We start from the raw sequence: 17,247 nt of genomic DNA, 5'->3' as shown, positions 1-17,247 counted from the left end.
TTATTATTATTATTATTATTATTATTATTATTATTATTACTATTATTCATAGCCTTTAGGGCTGAAGGGCAGGGTATAAATACCATGATGATGATAATAATAATAAATATACATACAAATTACTAATCTTATTTATATACAATTATATGCTTATATAGCTTTCATCCTGCTATTTGCAATTTCTATACTGAGATTGAGTAAATCAAGTTTCTACTTCTTAGTTGTTACTGCTTTCTTCTTCTTTTCATATCTCATATTTTATACTTCCTTTGAAAACATTTGTATTCTGTGGTTGCTTCTTGAAGATTCATTCTTCTTGGGCATATTGTTGTGTTCCTGGTTATAATTTCATGATTCCCTATGGCTTCCTTAGTGTCTCTAATCCTGTGATTATAATTTCATCCTTCGTTTTCCATTCTGTTTCTATCTATTTGTGCAATATTTATTGACTAATTCCCATTCCTTAACGATCTCTTCACCTGATTTTCCATGAATCACATTTCTTAAAGCCTTCATTCCAGCCATGTCTTGTGACTTAAGTAATCAGTTCTCTGTTGTGGGGTTATTTGTTTATTTCCCAATTCTGTGTCTTCTGTGGAAAGGATGCAGAGGAAAGGGACCCACAAAAGAGGGATTAACTCCTGGGAATAATGAATCAATCTCCATGAAGCTGCTATTCTCCTGCGTAGAGCCTCCCTGCCTCCAGGTGGCGCTGCTTCCCTCCTTCTTCCTCCCAGACTCAAGGCTGAGGCCCCGCCTCCCTCCCAAAGACAGAGACTCAAAGAAAGGCGGGGAGAGGGCAGAGATAGTGGGAGGGGCCAAGGGCGGGGCCATGCAAATTTCTTAAAAGCCTCCGATGGGAGAATAAAATGTAATTTTTCAGCTGGTATTGTAATTCCAGTGCGATTGCCAGCAGGAGGCGATGTTCCCCTCCCTCAAGGCTGATGCTCCGCCTCCCTCCCAGCTGCCATGGAACTGAGACAAGGACAGACCTGAAGCTCAGAGGAATAGTGGGCGTGGTTGTGGGTGGGGCCATGCAAATGTTGGACCAATCAGAAGGGAGGATAGCCCTGAAAGTCTCTCCTGGACCCCAGTGTCTCCATGGAGGGGAAGCTGTGAGGGTAGGGGTGTGTGGCTGGAGAGGGAGGAGGACAGGGGGGCTGGAGGTGGAGCCAGGCGGAGGGAGGGCTGGGGTTTAGGCTAAGGTCTCACTGTGACCCTGAAGGACATCTCAAGGAGAAGGGTCTCTGGGTGGCAAAGATCTTGATCAAGAATTTCTAGGCTTCCTGGATTCCTTTTTCAGGAGTGTTCCTACTTATTCTATTAGTCTTGTGTGGTCTGAATAGGCTTTCTGCTTATTCCTTTAGCAAGTTATTTGGTGATGATTGCCAGAGAACTTCTGTTTCAGCCATTTTGTATCTTGTTGCAGCAAAGGAGGCAAGAGAGCCATGGCCCTCACCAGCCTCTTTACTTGGTTTCTGATGTCCTGCTCTGTTCTCTTGGAGGCTTTCCTTGAGGAAGCCTTGGGAAAGGACTTAGCAGAGCCCCTCCCAGAGCAAAAGGGAGGAGGATAAGGAGCCTCTGGGGATGATGGGCTCAAGAGTGGCTCAGCCATGCTCAGGAGGCCCTTGGAAGCACACTTGGGAAGACCTTGCGCTCATTCTCATGTATGTTTATAGTGGTGTGCTTTGCTCCATCCAGATGGATCCACCCCATAGCATAGCCATTGCGTGTGGCATGGAATCCCTTCTTTCTTCCTACATTTCCAACCATTTCTGTTAAGTTTCCCCCTATTTTTGCTATCTTTGAGGGGGTCATATACCATCTGGGGAAAAAATATATTAAAATAATTCTAATATATTAAGGCTTTCTAGTCTGTTCAGATCATTTTGAATCTTGATCCTGTCCTCTGGGGCATTAGCTACTCCTCCTAATTTAGTGTCATCTGCAAATTTGATAAGTATGCTCCCAATTCTGTCATCCAGGTCATTGATAAAGATGTTGAATAGCACTGGGCCCAGGACAGAGCCCTGTGGGACCCCACTGGTCACTTCTCTCCAGGGTGAAAAAGAGCCATTGTTGAGCACCCTTTGGCTTTGGTCAGTCAACCAATCACAAATCCATGTAACAGTTGCCTTGTTTTGTGTGTTTAGTGTATGTGTTTCCATTTGCACATTCATGTACGCTCATATTTTAACAAAAGGAAATAACCCATTCAGATTAGAGTTTGTATTTACATAAATTCAGTACAGTGGTGCCTCGGGTTACGAAATTAATTCGTTCCGCGGCCGCTTTCGTAACCCGAAAAGCCTTCGTAAGCCGAATTGCCATAGGCGCTAATGGGGAAAAGCCGCGTTTCGTGCGAAAAAGCCGAAAAAAGCACCAAAAATTTTCTTCGTATCCCGAAAAAACATTCGTAACCCGGAACAATGATTTCCTATGGGATTTTTTCGTATCCCGAAAATTTCGTAACCTGGGTATTTCGTATCCCGAGGTACCACTGTACTTAACAAAATAATTAATTAATTTATTTTTTTTCGTATCCCGGGAATTTCGTATCGCGGCGCGTTCGTATCCCGGGGTACCAGTGTACGTGTAAATGTTATACATACTGTCTTTCACACACACTCACATGAACCAATGCTTACAGATATGCACACACTGAGTCATGCTCATTCATTCTTCCTTTCAGTCCCACAGAAATAGTCATTACTGTAGTGTTCTCCTCCTCCCTCCCTCAGTTAAAGGCAGCTGCTACAAATGCCTTGCTGCTTCTTCTTCCTCTCAAGGACAGAAGAGGTTTGGAAAGAGGAGGAGGGGGATCAGGGCCCCCAAGTCTCCCCCCCTTGAGCAACTCTCCTTCCTGCCCCACAGTTTGAGAATCACTAGGGTAACACATAACATGGCAGTGGGTTACTTCTGTTAAAAGTAGCACTAATGCTAATGTCTTAGCTTTTCAAGCAGTGCTTCTGAGTTGTGAAAAGGAGGAAAGCTGTTCTGGGGTCATTCCCTCTGCCACTGTCCCTTTAGCTGTATGGATTAAGCCAGAGGCATGGCTTCACCTGGGACTTTATCACCGGGTGTTTAAACAGTCATTTTCCTGGGAAAGTTGTGCAGTCACAGCGAAACATTTCACACGACATTGCAAGCAAAGAGGACTTATCCTGGGAATAACCAGGGAATAAACAGCAACAAATCATTCATGGGGAAATCATTGAATGAATTGTTGCTGGTTATTCCCTGGTTATTCCCAGGATAAGTCCTGTCTAATCAGGATGTGTGTGAAAATCTTCAGCACGATCGTGCGACTTTCCCAGGGAAATGACTACTTAAGCCCCTATTTTCCCCACATGTGATAAACTCCCTGGTCCTTGATATCAAGAAATCCCTGGCCAAAACATTGGGAGGAGGAAAACTCCTGTCTCCAGTGCTGTTTCAGCTGGGAGCTAGAAAGGGAGACTTGAGGTAGGTACTTCATCAAGAGGTCCCATGGTTCAGGGTGCTCAACCTGCAAGCTGGAGATTCCCCAGCCCTGGCCTAAATATACGATGGGTTGTGTTGTAGTTGTCTGCCTTCTAGTCATTTTCAAGCGTATCATGGGGTTTTCCTAGCAAGATTTATTCAGAGGGGGTTTGCCTTTGCCTTCTGAGGCTGAAGGAGTGTGATTCACCCAAGGCTGCTGCCACAGTGCAGAAATAAAGTAGTTTGACACCACTTTAACATCCATGGTTCAGTGCTATGAGATTCCAGGATCTGTAGTTTTGTGAGATATTTAGCCTTCTCTGCCAGAAAGCTCTGGTACCCCACCAAATTACAAATCCCAGAATTCCATAGCAGTGAGCCATGTCAGTTAAAGTGGTGTCGAACTGCTTTATTTCTGCACTGTGGCAATAGCTCAAGATTACCCACAGGGACATAGCCAGGATTTTAGGAAGGGGGGGTCCAGACTAAGTGCTACCATTATAATGGGGCATGGGCGCAGTGGTGCAGCAGCACGCACCATTCATTTTTCTAATAGAAGGGGTGGTCTGGACCCCAAGACCCCCCCCCCTTGGCTATGTCCTTGTTACCCAGTGGGTTTCCATGGCTGAGCAGGGATCTGAATTCTAGTCTGGAGTCCTAATCCAACACTCAGACACTACACCACCCTGGCTCTCATATAGTGGATTCCTTTAACAGATCTGTGTTCAGTGGCAAAATAAACCAAATCAACACATTTCCATTAGTGATCCCTCTCTTCATTGATTGTAGGGCTTCAATTTTATTTATTTATTGAAGTTTCCTGGTGTTCATAATCTGATACTCCCAGTGCTCCCTTTCCACTAGATGTTTGGAAGAATACAGGAAGCTAGTCTACTTAGGGAAACATTGAAATGGATATGGCCTCAGTGTTTCCCCTTATATCACTACCAGTAAAAAGGCTGGATATTTGTATCCCCCCCCCCCATTAATCAGAGTTGAACATTTAGAATATCTGTGTGGAAGGGTTTGCCCTCAGAACCTCTTTGTGTGTCTCACTTCTTTAACTCCATCCCTGATAGATCTAGAAAATGTCTTAGGTTCAGCAGTTACACTCACATGGCATAGTATGATGAGCTCTGAACTAAGCCGGACTCCACAAACACACAAGGGTTGCACTGCTACAAAAACGGATCTTTGCATTGTTCGCACTTCTTTGTAGACAAACCTGCAAGATAACCGCACTATGGTCTTGATCAGCAAAGGAGCTGAGATCATCCGTTTCAAGAAGGAGAAGATTGAGGAATTTTCTGACGAAACCACAATAGCAAAATTATCCAATATCAAGATTAAATATCCCAGGTATTTATGGCTTGAGTGTGGAAGTGATGGTGGAAAGGTGACACTTTTTGGGGCTCAGCTGAGAGAATCCATTTTATAATTAAGAAAGCAATACATATAGATATAGAACATGGAAGAATTACTTCTGCAGACTGTATCTTCCAGAGTCACCCAGCCAGCAGGGCAAGTTGGCTGGCTAGAGGGTTCAGGGAGTTGTAACCTGAAAATAGCAATTTATTCCAAGCTCAACAATGATGCTAATTTGTAGATTGTGTTTGAATTAGTGTTGTTGTTGTTGTTTTGTGCCTTCAAGTCATTTCAAACTTATGGTGACCCTAAGGAAGTGTTTCCCAAACCTTGGCCCTCCAGATATTTTGGACTTCAAGAAGCTCCAACCAGCTTGGCCAATTCTTAGAAATTCTGGGAACTAAAGTCCAAAACATCTGGAGCACCAAAGTTTGGGAATCACTAAGGCAAACTATTATAGGCTTTTCTGAGGCTGAGGGTGTGTGACCTGCCCAAGCTCACCCAGGGACATAGCTAGGATTTTAGGAAGGGGGGGGGTCCAGACTAAGTTCCACCATTATAATGGGTCTTGGGTGCAGCGGTGCAGCAGCACACACCATTCATTTTTCTAATGGAAGGGGGGGGGCGGACCCCAAGACACCCCCCCCTTGGCTACGTCCCTGGCTCACCCCATGGATTTCCATGGCTGAGTAGGGAATCGAACCCTGGTCTCCGGAGTCCTAGTCCTAAACTCAAACCAGTATGTTGGCTCTCTGGAATATGTTTTGACAGACTTATATTCTTTTATCTAAACAGAGTGCTCTTATCCTGTAAAACTTGGAGCTAAGAGATGCAAGAGAGAGAGAAAGAATGTTTCTACAGGAAAATCTAGGACTTGTTGTTTGAGAAGTGGTTCAGATGTGACCCTATATACAGATTTGTAATATCTAAACTAATGTACAGAGATGGTTCCCAGTTTCAATATAATAGCAAGAGCCATTACAATCTGGAACAGTCATTATGCAAAGGGTTCTTGTAGTACCTTTGAGACTGTGAGACAGAACTTGTAGCATAAGATTTCATAGGCATGATCTACTAAAATAAAACCTGATGCTACAACTTTTTTTGCACAGTCTACCGTATCTCAAAGGTGCTACAAGATCCCTTTTCATACTGCTATTCCAGATTAACATGGCTAATTCTGTGAATTCTATCCCAATCTGGAATAATGAATTCCTGGAGAAGGGAAAGACTATAATACTGATAGGATTTACAGCAAATCAGAGTGGTTTGCCTCTGGTCTCCATACTGAACACAAAAATGGCATGAGTTCTTAAGAACAGTGTCTAAAGCAACGGAGACATGGTTCTCCATAACATTACAGTTATAGCAGTATGATTCCACTTTAACATCCTATGTCAACAATCTTGAGGTTTGCGGTTTAGGAAGGGTCTTTAGACTTCTCAGCCAGAGAGTTGTAGTGCTGCACTAAACTACAAACCCCAGGCTTCAAGAGGATGTAGCCATGGCAAATAAAGTGGAATCACAAAGGTGTAACTGTGTAGTGTGAAACGAATACTGGTGTTGCTGGAACTGTAACTCCCCAAATTTCTTACCATTGGCTGTGGGAGGTGGGCTGGGTACTATTGAAGCACCAGTCTACCAGCGAGGGTTATATGGTGTTCACCCCAGGTCTAAAGGGTTTCCCCCACTTTGGTATAATGGATAAAGTTACAAGTGCCTTACTGCTGTGTCTAGCTAGCAGACAAGTCAGAAAGAAAATGTGAAGAAACAGAAGGAATAAGGGAGACCAATCATGCTCCCAGATTCCAGAAACAGAAAAGGGATATAGGGCAGGGGGAGAACAGTGTTGGTATGTTTCACATATTTGCATGATGTCTAGGGAAATAATAGGTAAGAGTGAAAATGTCCCAATGAATTGGTGTCAAACAGCACAAACTCCACCCAGTTGTCCATGTTGCTTTGCCTTTTCAGCGATGATGAGCTGTGCCAGGTCTTTCTCCGACAGAACTCCTGGGAAATGTTTAAGAAAGACCTTGTGGATCTTGTGATGCAGCCCAAGCTCATGAAGATGGTGTATCCTCCCCACCCGTGCCCCACGGATGAAATCTATGGCGCCTGGTGCATGAATCAAGCAGGCATCTTGAATCTCATCCCCTTGCGCAGTAAGAAAGAGCCTCCCCCAGAGGAATGCAGATACGTTCCTAGCCACTCCAGCCATGACAAGGAAAGCTTGCCGATGATTCAGCCCAAATTGATTCATGGGATCCATGTGCTGCGTTCCAATTTGGATGGAGCATTTTAGTGAGTTCTGCAAGTTTTACAGGCTAGCAGCACAGAATCAATTCCGAAAGGTCAGGGAGTCATATATGCTTGTATACATATTTACCTTCATTTTTTGCAACTTTTGTTCGTCTGTCAGGGCTATTAATCCCCTTTCTCTCTTTCTCTTTACAATAGATTTGTGTTTTGAATTCTGACTGTTCAATTTCATTTCCCCACAGTACTATCACAGAGAGTATTTTTCTCTCAAAATGCTATGTGTGTGTATGTGTGTATACACACACATACATATACCATATGTGGTATACACACACATATATACACACACATATATACACTCTCTCTGTGTGTGTGTGTGTGTGTGTGTGTGTGTGTGTGTGTGTGTATACCACATATGGTATATATTATGGGGGTGTTTTTTGAACCATGGTCTCCCAGAGTTGTAGTCCCAATACTCATACTACTACACCATGTTGGCTCTAGATGCGACTTGTATTTAATTCTTAAAAGGAGTTTCATAAAACAGTAGATCTTGCCTCCTTCTAGGTCTTCATCTGCAGGCTGATATCCTGATGCAAGTAACATTGGGCTTGAATTACCCCCGTATCCCCTATGCTTTAATAAGTGGGCAAATCAGCCTGTTTGCAGGACACCATTGAGAAAAGGAACATGTCATGCTGTATCCTATAACAATAACATCAAAATAGAATCATGTCCAGCCATTTAATTTCTAATCCTCCCAAAGCTTTCTGGTATAATGTAACTGCAATAAAGAATGTACTGGATATAGCTGTAACTTTCTTTACTGATATTCTGACATTATTTCTTTATTGATAGAGTCTAAGTATCTAGATGCTGATGGACTACAAATCCCATTAACATCATTCAGCTTGAGAAGTGACCAGGGACGATGGAAGCTGTAGTTCAGCACCATCTGGAGCATTACAGATTGCCAACCCCTTTGACAGGATATTGCACTATTATTGCCTGTGCAAAATGAAGTAAATCTGATTTGGCATCTGCTGCCTGTCCAGTACAAGGCTGGCTGAAAGTTATCTTGTCAGCATGCTTGATTTTTAAACCCCTAATTCAACATTTCTGAGAAACAACAACCAGCTCCACTCTGCAATCTAGTTATCCATAGACACAGGCTATTTTTTAGTAGTCTGCTTATGAGAGAGGATGCGTCAGAGACTTGGTACTGAAGTCAGCTTTAGTTTTGTGGTATTCTAAAATAAGTGCCTTTAATAGATAAGAATGTATAAATACAGCTGCAATTCTCTCTGTCAGATTGTGGCATTATTTAATACGACTTCTTTTTTTAAACTGCGTATCGGGAAGCCTTAGTTCTGTTCTCCATTAAATTTCCAGATGGCAATTAATCCAGTAGCAGTGTTTCTTACATCTTCTTTTCCAAGCTGTAGGAAATTCAAGGCAGAGTTTTACAGCCTTTGCTTGTTTTCAGAGAAGATAGAAAATGCTGAGTGGTTGGGGTTTTTTTTGGGGGGGGGGGAACGGGCGGTTGATTATTTTTATATGTATTTGCAGCCTTTGTTTTCTTTCAGAGAAGAGAAAATAGAAATTACTGGGTGGTTGGTTTTTTTTCCGGGGGGAAGGGGTGTTGGTTATTTTTATATTTATTTGCAACAGCAATTACTACAACAATAAGAATTATTATATATCTAGCAAGCAATTGCTTGCTTTTTTTTACTCTGGCACTGGGCAATATTAACAAAATATTTCAATTGCTTAGGACCGGAATGAAGCAACCAGAGTCACCTCTGAGCACATCTCACATCAGAAGACATCATTCCACAAGACAACCTGTTTTGCTGAATGCCAAATCCTTTTGTGGTCATTCATGGAGCCAATAAACAGAAACCATTCTTCAAGGAATTTGTCCTCATTTTCCTGACCTCTCTTCACATGTATTTTGTATATTGGTTTCTCTATTAGGGCAGTATGCCAAACCCAGCCCATGTAGGTATTGATATTTATCCCTTCTAGGTCCTTTCATCATTTCCATCCCTGCAGGGTAGACAAATTTAAAGACACAAGATAAGATAATACTTTTTGTATAACAGCAGATTATTGTCATTGATGAATACTGGCAATATAAGAGCCCCACAGAGTTTCTTATAGCAAACACTGTTGCTATTACTTCAGTAAAAATTTTAAGTTGCTTTGGGAATACTTCCAGGAATATTTACAGTAGAATTCCCCCCCCCCCCTTTCAACGTAGGAGAGAGAGGTTTCTAAAGACTTTGAACAGCTTTCTTAGGTAAAAGTGCTATTGGTTAATTGCATTCAGTGTATTTCTTTCACTGAAACTGATTTGTTCCAAAAGGCAGGAGAAGAACATGGGCACATCTGCATTGTAGAAATAATGTAGTCTGACACCACTTTAACTGCCATGGCACCATCCTACAGAATCCTATGATCTGTAGTTTTCTGAGGCACTCTTTAGTAGAGAAGACCAAAGACCTAGTAAAACTGCAAATCCCAGGATTCTATAGGTTGGAGCTATAGCACTCAAAGCAGTGTGAAACTGGATTATTTCTACAATGTAAATGCATCTCATGACTTAGACTAATAATAATAATAATAATAATAATAATAATAATAATAATATATTTCTATACCACTTTTCCAGCAGATCAAAGCGGTTTTACAAATCTAAAAATATATACAAGGTATACATAGCAATATAACACAATATAATTCTAAATAGACATTCAGTTCAATAAAATTTAAAACCAACATACAAAGAGCAAATATAAAATCTATCAATTCACAAAATCTATCAGTCGGATCCTAAAAAGAACTTCTATCAGGGTATTATGTGGAAGTATTATGTGGAAGCCTGAATTGAAGGTCTGCTTCTCTGGCTAGCTTTACACCAGAAGAATGAACAAAAAGCAGTTCTAGGAATAGTTGTAAAGCAGTGGAGCTTAACCCTTGATATATATTTGGAGAACCAGTACACAGGTTTTTAAAGGTGATATGTCATCAGGTTGCAGTTTACTCCTGTCATATGTGCTTTGTATACTGAAATACCTGACGGGAGAGGAGCGAGATGCCTCCCTCATGATTTAATCTTGGGAAACAAGTGCGACTGGTGATCACACTGTCACAGTTTTCGGACTACTTAGCCACATTTTAGAGATGGTAACCCTCTGTGTGATAATCTCCTAAACCAAGGGAACCAGTGTTCTCAAAGACATTCCCATGATCATATGGCCAGCATGCCTGCACAGAATGCTGTTGCCTTCCCACCAAAGTGGTACCTATTTATCTATTTTCACTTTTACATACTTTCGAACTGATAGGTTGGCAGACATTGGAGAAAAGTGCTGAGGATACGGTGGGTGGCCAAGAACGAAAACCAATGGGTTCTAGACCAGACTGAGCCTGAACTCTCTCTGAAAACCATATGACTATATTGAGGCTGTTGTACTTTGGCTACATCATGAGGAAAAACAAATAACTAGAAAAGACAACGATGCTAGGTGGAAAGGAGCAGAAAGTGAGGAAGACTGCATACTAAGTGGATTGACTCAATCAGGGAGGACACAGGTCTGAGCAGAGAGCTTGAGGACGGGGGTCTTGGAAATGTCTCATTCACAGGGTCACCATGGGTTGAAGTCAACTTGAGGGCAGCTAACAGCAACAACAACGACACTATCACTCATCTTACAATTGGTGAAGTCCATGAGATAAATGAGCAATAGTTGTACATTTTGCATGTCACTTCCTTCTTGCTACATGGATTACACGATGCACCCATCCCAAGCATGTATATAATAATCTGCCAAATAAGATAATACAGTCAGCTCTCTGTCTCCACAAATTTTTTATCCACGGATTTAAGCATCCATGGCTTGCAAATATTTTAAAAAGATCAGGGCAAGCCGTCTGTAAGTTTTATGCCAGTTATGTAGATGTGCCTGACAATATTTAGATTTTTTTTTTTTAAATCTGGGATGGGATCAATTGTGCTATTTTTTCTCTGCTAGGCTATTACTGTGAGAATGGAAAGCTCACAGATTTTGTTGTTTCTTTTGGGTGTTTTTAAGTTCCCTGTTTACTAGCTGGAAACAATCGCCCTTTGTTCATGACCTTCCACTTGCTTACACAGCCACCTTTCCAAGTCTAAAGCTTATGCAGGCAAAGTAAGTGTACAACAACAGCTGAAGGACTTTCAGTATAGACTGAACCATTCCTTGCTGTGACTGAAGTAATCAAATAATGAGCATCTACCTATTTTCAAAGTCAATGTATTTCAGATTCTTTCACGCAGGGGATTAATCCTCTGCTGTCCCACTTTTTCAGCTGCTTCGTGTAAATGTTCCAGGTTTGCCTTCCTCCTACTTAATCCTTTGTTGGCAGCTTACTTCCACTGCTACAAATTGAGTTCGAACTGCAAAACAGTTTGCATGCAGTTGACTGAGCCGAAGGAAGAGAAAAGGTGGGGGAATAATCTTTATTTATTTTATTTGTATGCCACTTTTAACCCAGAAGGGACCAAAGGTGGCTTACAGATGGCTCCTGCCCTTCCCTGTAGGCTCAGGCAAAAGCAAACCGCAGCAGCTTCTCCTGGCTTATGTGTTTGTCCTCGTTTTTGTCATTTTGGCCACACTCTGATGTCGCTTGGCTGCCCATCCTGGTTTTTCCTCTGTGAAATGTTGGAGGGGATTTACAGCGCTTTATAAATAAAGGTTAATAATAATAATAATAATAATAATAATAATAATAATAATAATGTGAAAGCAGACTGCCAACAAATGAGATTTCCACTAGTCTTTCCTCACAACTCCAGTGCTAGAGGGGATAGCCAATACTCTTCAGAGAGATCAATCTGGCCCAGTGAACCATAAGAGGGCTGACCACTGCAACCCTTAATAATGTAATTATTGCACTACAATTCAACTTTAACTGTCATGGTTGCATCCTCAGAAATGCTGGGATTGGCAGCTTGGTCAAAGGCACCAGAGGTACTCTCTGACTCAGGATTGTTAGTACAGTACCCATCCTTATTTCTATCGCCAGTTCTAGGATTCAACAGCATGTTGCCATGCATTTAAAGAGGAATCAAAGTGCTGCAACTGTGTAGTGTAAAAGGGCCCCTGGACAATTTTGAAGGGAATGAAATACCTCTCCTTGTAAATTGGCCATGCTGACTAGGGCTAATGGAAACTGTAGGCAAAAAACAACAACACATGGATTGTCATATTCCTGCCACCCTTGCACTAGTCAGAAAGAAAAATCTTAACAGCCTGAGAGTAGAAGTAAGAAGTGGCATCCAGGACACTGTTAAGGGTGTTGTATTTTTTCATTTTTACATTCTATAGTATCAGGTAGGAGCGCCAGTGTGGTGTAGTGGTTTGAGCATTGAACTACGACTGTGGAGAGTAGGGTTCGATTCCCAATTCTGCCATAGAAACTCAGGTGAGTTACACTCAGCCCTAGAAAACTCTTTGATAGGTTTGCCTTAGGGTTGCCATAAGTTGGAAATGACTTGAAGGCACATAACACCAGTATCAGGTGCTTTTTCAATGCTGTGGTTTTTAGCCTTGCCAGAATTTACTTTTCTTGCTCAAAGGGAATCTGTTAACCATTGATGTGCTTCAGAACTGACTGATCTGCAGACTCAACAGCACCTTTGGCTTGTTTACTCTGAGGCACTAAATTGAGGATTAAGTTACATATTCCTTGTTTACATTGTGTTCAGTTTTAAGATTTTAACAGACGATAGACATATTTAAAAGTAATAAAAGTTGCTGTTAGTTGTAAAAGAACTTCACAGTGATCTTAAAACAAAGAATTGCCTTGTGCTGGTTCCTTATCTCCAGCTGCCAAAGTGCAATTTGTGATATATGGAAATAGAGGTATTGCTTCTTCATTAATTTTAACTCTAAATTTTCTGTACAACTTAGAGTTGGCATAAGAATAAGAAGGCATCTTTCAGAAGCAAGAAAGAGACAGCTTTGGTCCAGAGTGGGGAATCTTTGGTCCTCAAGATGTCATGAATGACATCTCCCACAATTCCTTATCATTGGTGAAATGCAAGAGTTTAAACTTTGCCCAATATGAAGGTCAGAAGATCTTCCCCGCTTAATAATGATGCTGCCTGTTAATGGGTACTTTGCATACATGTTTGCTAGGGTGATCTCTGCAGTTATATTTGGAGTTAGTAACTATATCTTACCTTAACTATGTTGACTCTGTTGGACAGGTTGTCAATGCTTCTGCTTTGTCTGTTAGAAAATAAGCATAGTGTTTGGTTTTGGCTGTTCCAGTAGCAGCAGTGTGGCAGTGATCTTGCTTGTATTGCATTAAGGTTAGGGGAACACTGTCATTCACAGAAGCAATTTAAAGAGAAACCTTCTGTGGAGACCTTAATTATTCATGCCTTTTGATTTATTCATAAGTGATCTGGTGCTGGCGTGAACAGTGAGGTTGGCAAGTGTTCAAATGGCAGAAAATGATTCAAGATGGGATTCCAAGAGGACTAAAAAAATGCAGTTAGGAGTTATCTAGCTTAGGCAAATGGGCAGTTACAGAGCAAATGGTGTTCAGTATTAATGCAAAGTGGTGCACCTTAAGGAAAAACTCCTAATATTGTATAGATCAGTGATTCTCTAGATATCTGATGTGGTGGACTGACATTTTTATCCCTATTGAGCCAAGGTCTGGTATGATGTTTGTGCCATATTAATATCAATTTGCCAAGTTTCCTGTAAACCTGCTGGCTGTAGATCAGCAGCTGATAACTCACTTTTAGAAACATGGTTATAGATGGGCTTCTGAACAAGTGATGGCCAAACAAGAATGTTAGTTTTTGAGCCACATTGGGTAGTTTCGAAAAAACAAATGTACAATGTACAAAAGCTGTGAAAGTGATTGTACAGACAATGTACAAAGGCAGAGAAAAATACAGTTTCCATGCCAGGGATTGACATGAGATTCTAAAGACAGCCAAAATCTTAATGCCTTTATATACATTTGTGAGGCTTCTTCTTTTAGAGCATATGAACACTGCTCAGCCCTTCTCAAAATGGATACAGGTTGAATAGCTGCAGACAAGCACATCACCTCCAAAAGCTGAACATCAAGGGCATAACAGAAACTTATAAAATGCCATTTTATGGTACCCAAGGAAGGAGCCGGAGGAAGGGTTCCTTGAAGGGCAGAATAGGGGCAGAGGAGGGGGAGGAGGAAAGCTGAGTCAGTGGCCATTAGGTCTGTCTTGGTTTTTTAAATTATTTTTTAAAAATATAAAATACTTATTTTATTTTATTATTTTTTATTATTTCGTTTTTATTTTTTATTTCTTGTTTTTATTTTATTAATTTTATTATTTCTTGTTTTTATTTTATTAATTTTTTATTTCTTGCTTTTATTTTATTAATTTTTATTATTTCGTGTTTTTTATTTTATTAATTTTTATTATTGCTTTTTTTCCTCATTATTTTTATTTTTAAATATATACACCCCTGTCTTGATTTTTATTTTTTTCTCTAGGAATCATGCCAAAATATCCTCCATTTTGATCATGCTTTAGAAACATGCATTTAGATTAACATTTAAAAAAAAATCAATTTCTTTCGTGTGTCCTCCATTTTTATAAAACCGTGCCCTACATTTGAAGATGTTGTCCTACATTTGTCCTGGTTTGGAGGTCCTGGCTTATGGCAACCCTGCTTTAAACAGACATTTCTGGAGTTGGATAAGAATTGGACCATTAAGTAAAGAGCTTTGTCTCCTCTTTTGCAAAACAAGTTTATTACTTCCTTTCTTTGCATACTCTTGAAGGTCACAATTCCTGCCCCTGGATTGGAAAAATTAATGGACAGGTGTTTCACTGAGGTGTGAGCCAGAATTTGAAAATGTTATGAAGTACAACACCCACTTCGAGTATTTGTGGAGCTGCATTTAAAAAGTAACCTTTCTAAGCTCTGTTATTATCAGTATATTAAATACAGTACATGCATAAAATAAATTTATATAAAAGAACAAGTATTGTGGGGCCTAAAAGAATAACCTATTTTGTCTGGTGCTGGTAAAGTGAGCTGCAACCCTTGAAAGCTTGTGCCAAATGAAAACACGTTATTCTTTAAGGCGGTCCAAGACATTTTGCTGTCTGTATGTGTGTATAACAGGCTAACATCTCCAACTGTTTGTTTTCCCTCCTGTTTGGTTTGTAACATCTTGACTGATGAAGAAGCCCATGGAGCTTTGAAAGATTGCAACAAGTATATTGTGCATTTCAGTTAGCCAATAAAGGTATCAATAATTTATTATTATTATTATTATTATTATTATTATTATTATTATTATTATTATTATATTTATTTGTATCCCACTCTTTTCCCAGAACTGGGCTTCACAATATAATAATAATAATAATAATAATAATAATAATAATTCTTTATTTATAAAGTGCTGTAAATTTACACAGCGCTATACATACAATCGGTTAAAAATGGAATAGAATAGAATAAAATAAATTCTACAAAAATAATTAAACATAATACATATAATAATAATAAAAATAATAATATTAAAAATACAATTAAAAACAGAAAAAAGAATGAGGACTGGGACTTAATAATGAATTATTTAGCGTTAACAATGGTTGAAAAGCTTTGGGGGGGAAAGGAAATTGTGATTAACAATCACATCAAGTGTTTAGAAATATATGATAAACTAATTAAGAATGTATGTTCCAAAGTTAAAGGGATAAAACATATATTAATTGAAGAGTTGTAATGTTATAATTTCTGGAAGAAAAATTTGAACATATATATATATATATATATAATTCTAAAAGATGTATAAACATAAAATATGAAGAATTTAAGGTGAGAGAAGAAGTTGGAAAAAACAATGTGATGTACACAAATAAGTAAAAGAGAAATGGAGTGTTGGGTTATGTTCCTGTTTAAAACCAATAAAATCAAGTTTAAAATAAATAAATAAATAAAAACACAGAAAAAAGGTTTATTAATTAAATTAGGAAAAATAATTAGAAGAAAAGAGGTTCATTAAAAGGAATTAAGTGAATAGAATAAAAACAAAAATATTTTAAAATAAAAATAAACATTTTAAAACTAATAAATATATTAATATTAAAACTATTTAAAAATAAAAATAAAAATCTTTAAAAATATTAAATATATTAATATTAAAACTATTTTTTTAAAAATAAAAAGTATAAAAATTGTAAAATATTAATATCTTAATATTAAAACTATTTTAAAAATAAAAAATAAAAATATTTTAAACATATTAAATGTACTAATATTAAAAACATTAAAATAAAATAAAAACAAAATATTAATACATTAATATTGAAACTAATTTTTAAAAATAAAAATATATTTTTAAAAATATTAAAAATATTAATATTAAAACTATTATTTAAAAAAAATAAAAAACATTTAAAATATTAAATATATTAACATTAAAACATTTTTTTAAAAAGCAGGTCCATTGGATGCCTCTTGTTTTCCTTTCCTTTCCCTTTTTTTTTGCCAGGAGTCAAGATGGCCCCTGTACACACATACGCCCACCCTTTTACGTTATCACTTCGCGACTGGAGAAGGAGGAGGCCCTGTGTTGATGACGTCACGGGAGGGACCCAGGGCAGTATCAGCATCAGCGGTGGAATGTGGGCGGGGCCTGAAGAGGGCGATGTGGCTCCCCATTTGCCAATAGCAGCAGCAGAACCTTGGTCTCCTTGCAGCTCCAGCTTCCTTTGGGTGCCTCCCCGGTAGGTCCCTTTCTTTTCCTTTCGGTCCAGAGGAGCAGGAAGAAGGGGTGCTGTTATTGGGAGGGTCAGCTGAAGGGGAGAGGGAAGGGGAGGGACAACTGCATCCACACTGCAGGAATAACCCGCTTTGACACCGCTTTAACCACCATGGCTCAAGCCTGTGCCATTCCTATTCAGTTGCGGTCTTTTGTTTCTCCTTCTCTGGCAGAGAGGTCTGCAAACTACAAAACACACTCCAGAATGAATTAACCCACTTTCAGACCGCTTTAACTGTCCTTAGGACTACTAGGGGATCCTGGGATTTGTAATTGTATTGTGGCATCAGCGAAGGCTAAAATGTCTCACAAAACTACAATTCCCAG

General features: G+C 39.4%; 2 protein-coding genes across 6 annotated transcripts in view; both read left to right on the top strand.

Moving 5' to 3' along the window:
- Nucleotides 1–4,190: 4,190 nt before the first annotated feature.
- On the top strand, nt 4,191–9,002 carry LOC121919011 (cyclic nucleotide-binding domain-containing protein 2-like). Of its 2 annotated transcripts, none has more exons than XM_042445181.1 (3): nt 4,191–4,821; nt 6,802–7,131; nt 8,864–9,002. In XM_042445181.1, coding segments are annotated over exons 1-3 (447 nt in total). In that variant the 5' UTR covers nt 4,191–4,705; the 3' UTR covers nt 8,865–9,002. The 2 variants fall into 2 exon arrangements, with proteins under 2 accessions (XP_042301115.1, XP_042301110.1); XM_042445176.1 differs by having other exon boundaries at nt 4,194–4,821; nt 6,802–7,181.
- A 7,791-nt stretch (nt 9,003–16,793) lies between these two features.
- The window catches only part of NBEAL1 (neurobeachin like 1), a 125,217-nt gene continuing 124,763 nt past the window's right edge, over nt 16,794–17,247 (top strand). For all 4 annotated transcript variants that reach the window (XM_042470460.1, XM_042470448.1, XM_042470437.1 and 1 more), the window contains exon 1: nt 16,794–16,885. The gene's annotated coding sequence lies outside the window, so the exon portion shown is untranslated. The remainder of the gene's footprint in view (nt 16,886–17,247) is intronic.

This window comes from Sceloporus undulatus, chromosome 1 (assembly GCF_019175285.1).
Source record: "Sceloporus undulatus isolate JIND9_A2432 ecotype Alabama chromosome 1, SceUnd_v1.1, whole genome shotgun sequence".
NCBI classification, from domain to species: Eukaryota; Metazoa; Chordata; class Lepidosauria; order Squamata; family Phrynosomatidae; genus Sceloporus; species Sceloporus undulatus.
Note: the sequence above shows the minus strand (reverse complement) of the source record. Positions and strands in the feature narration are given on the sequence as shown.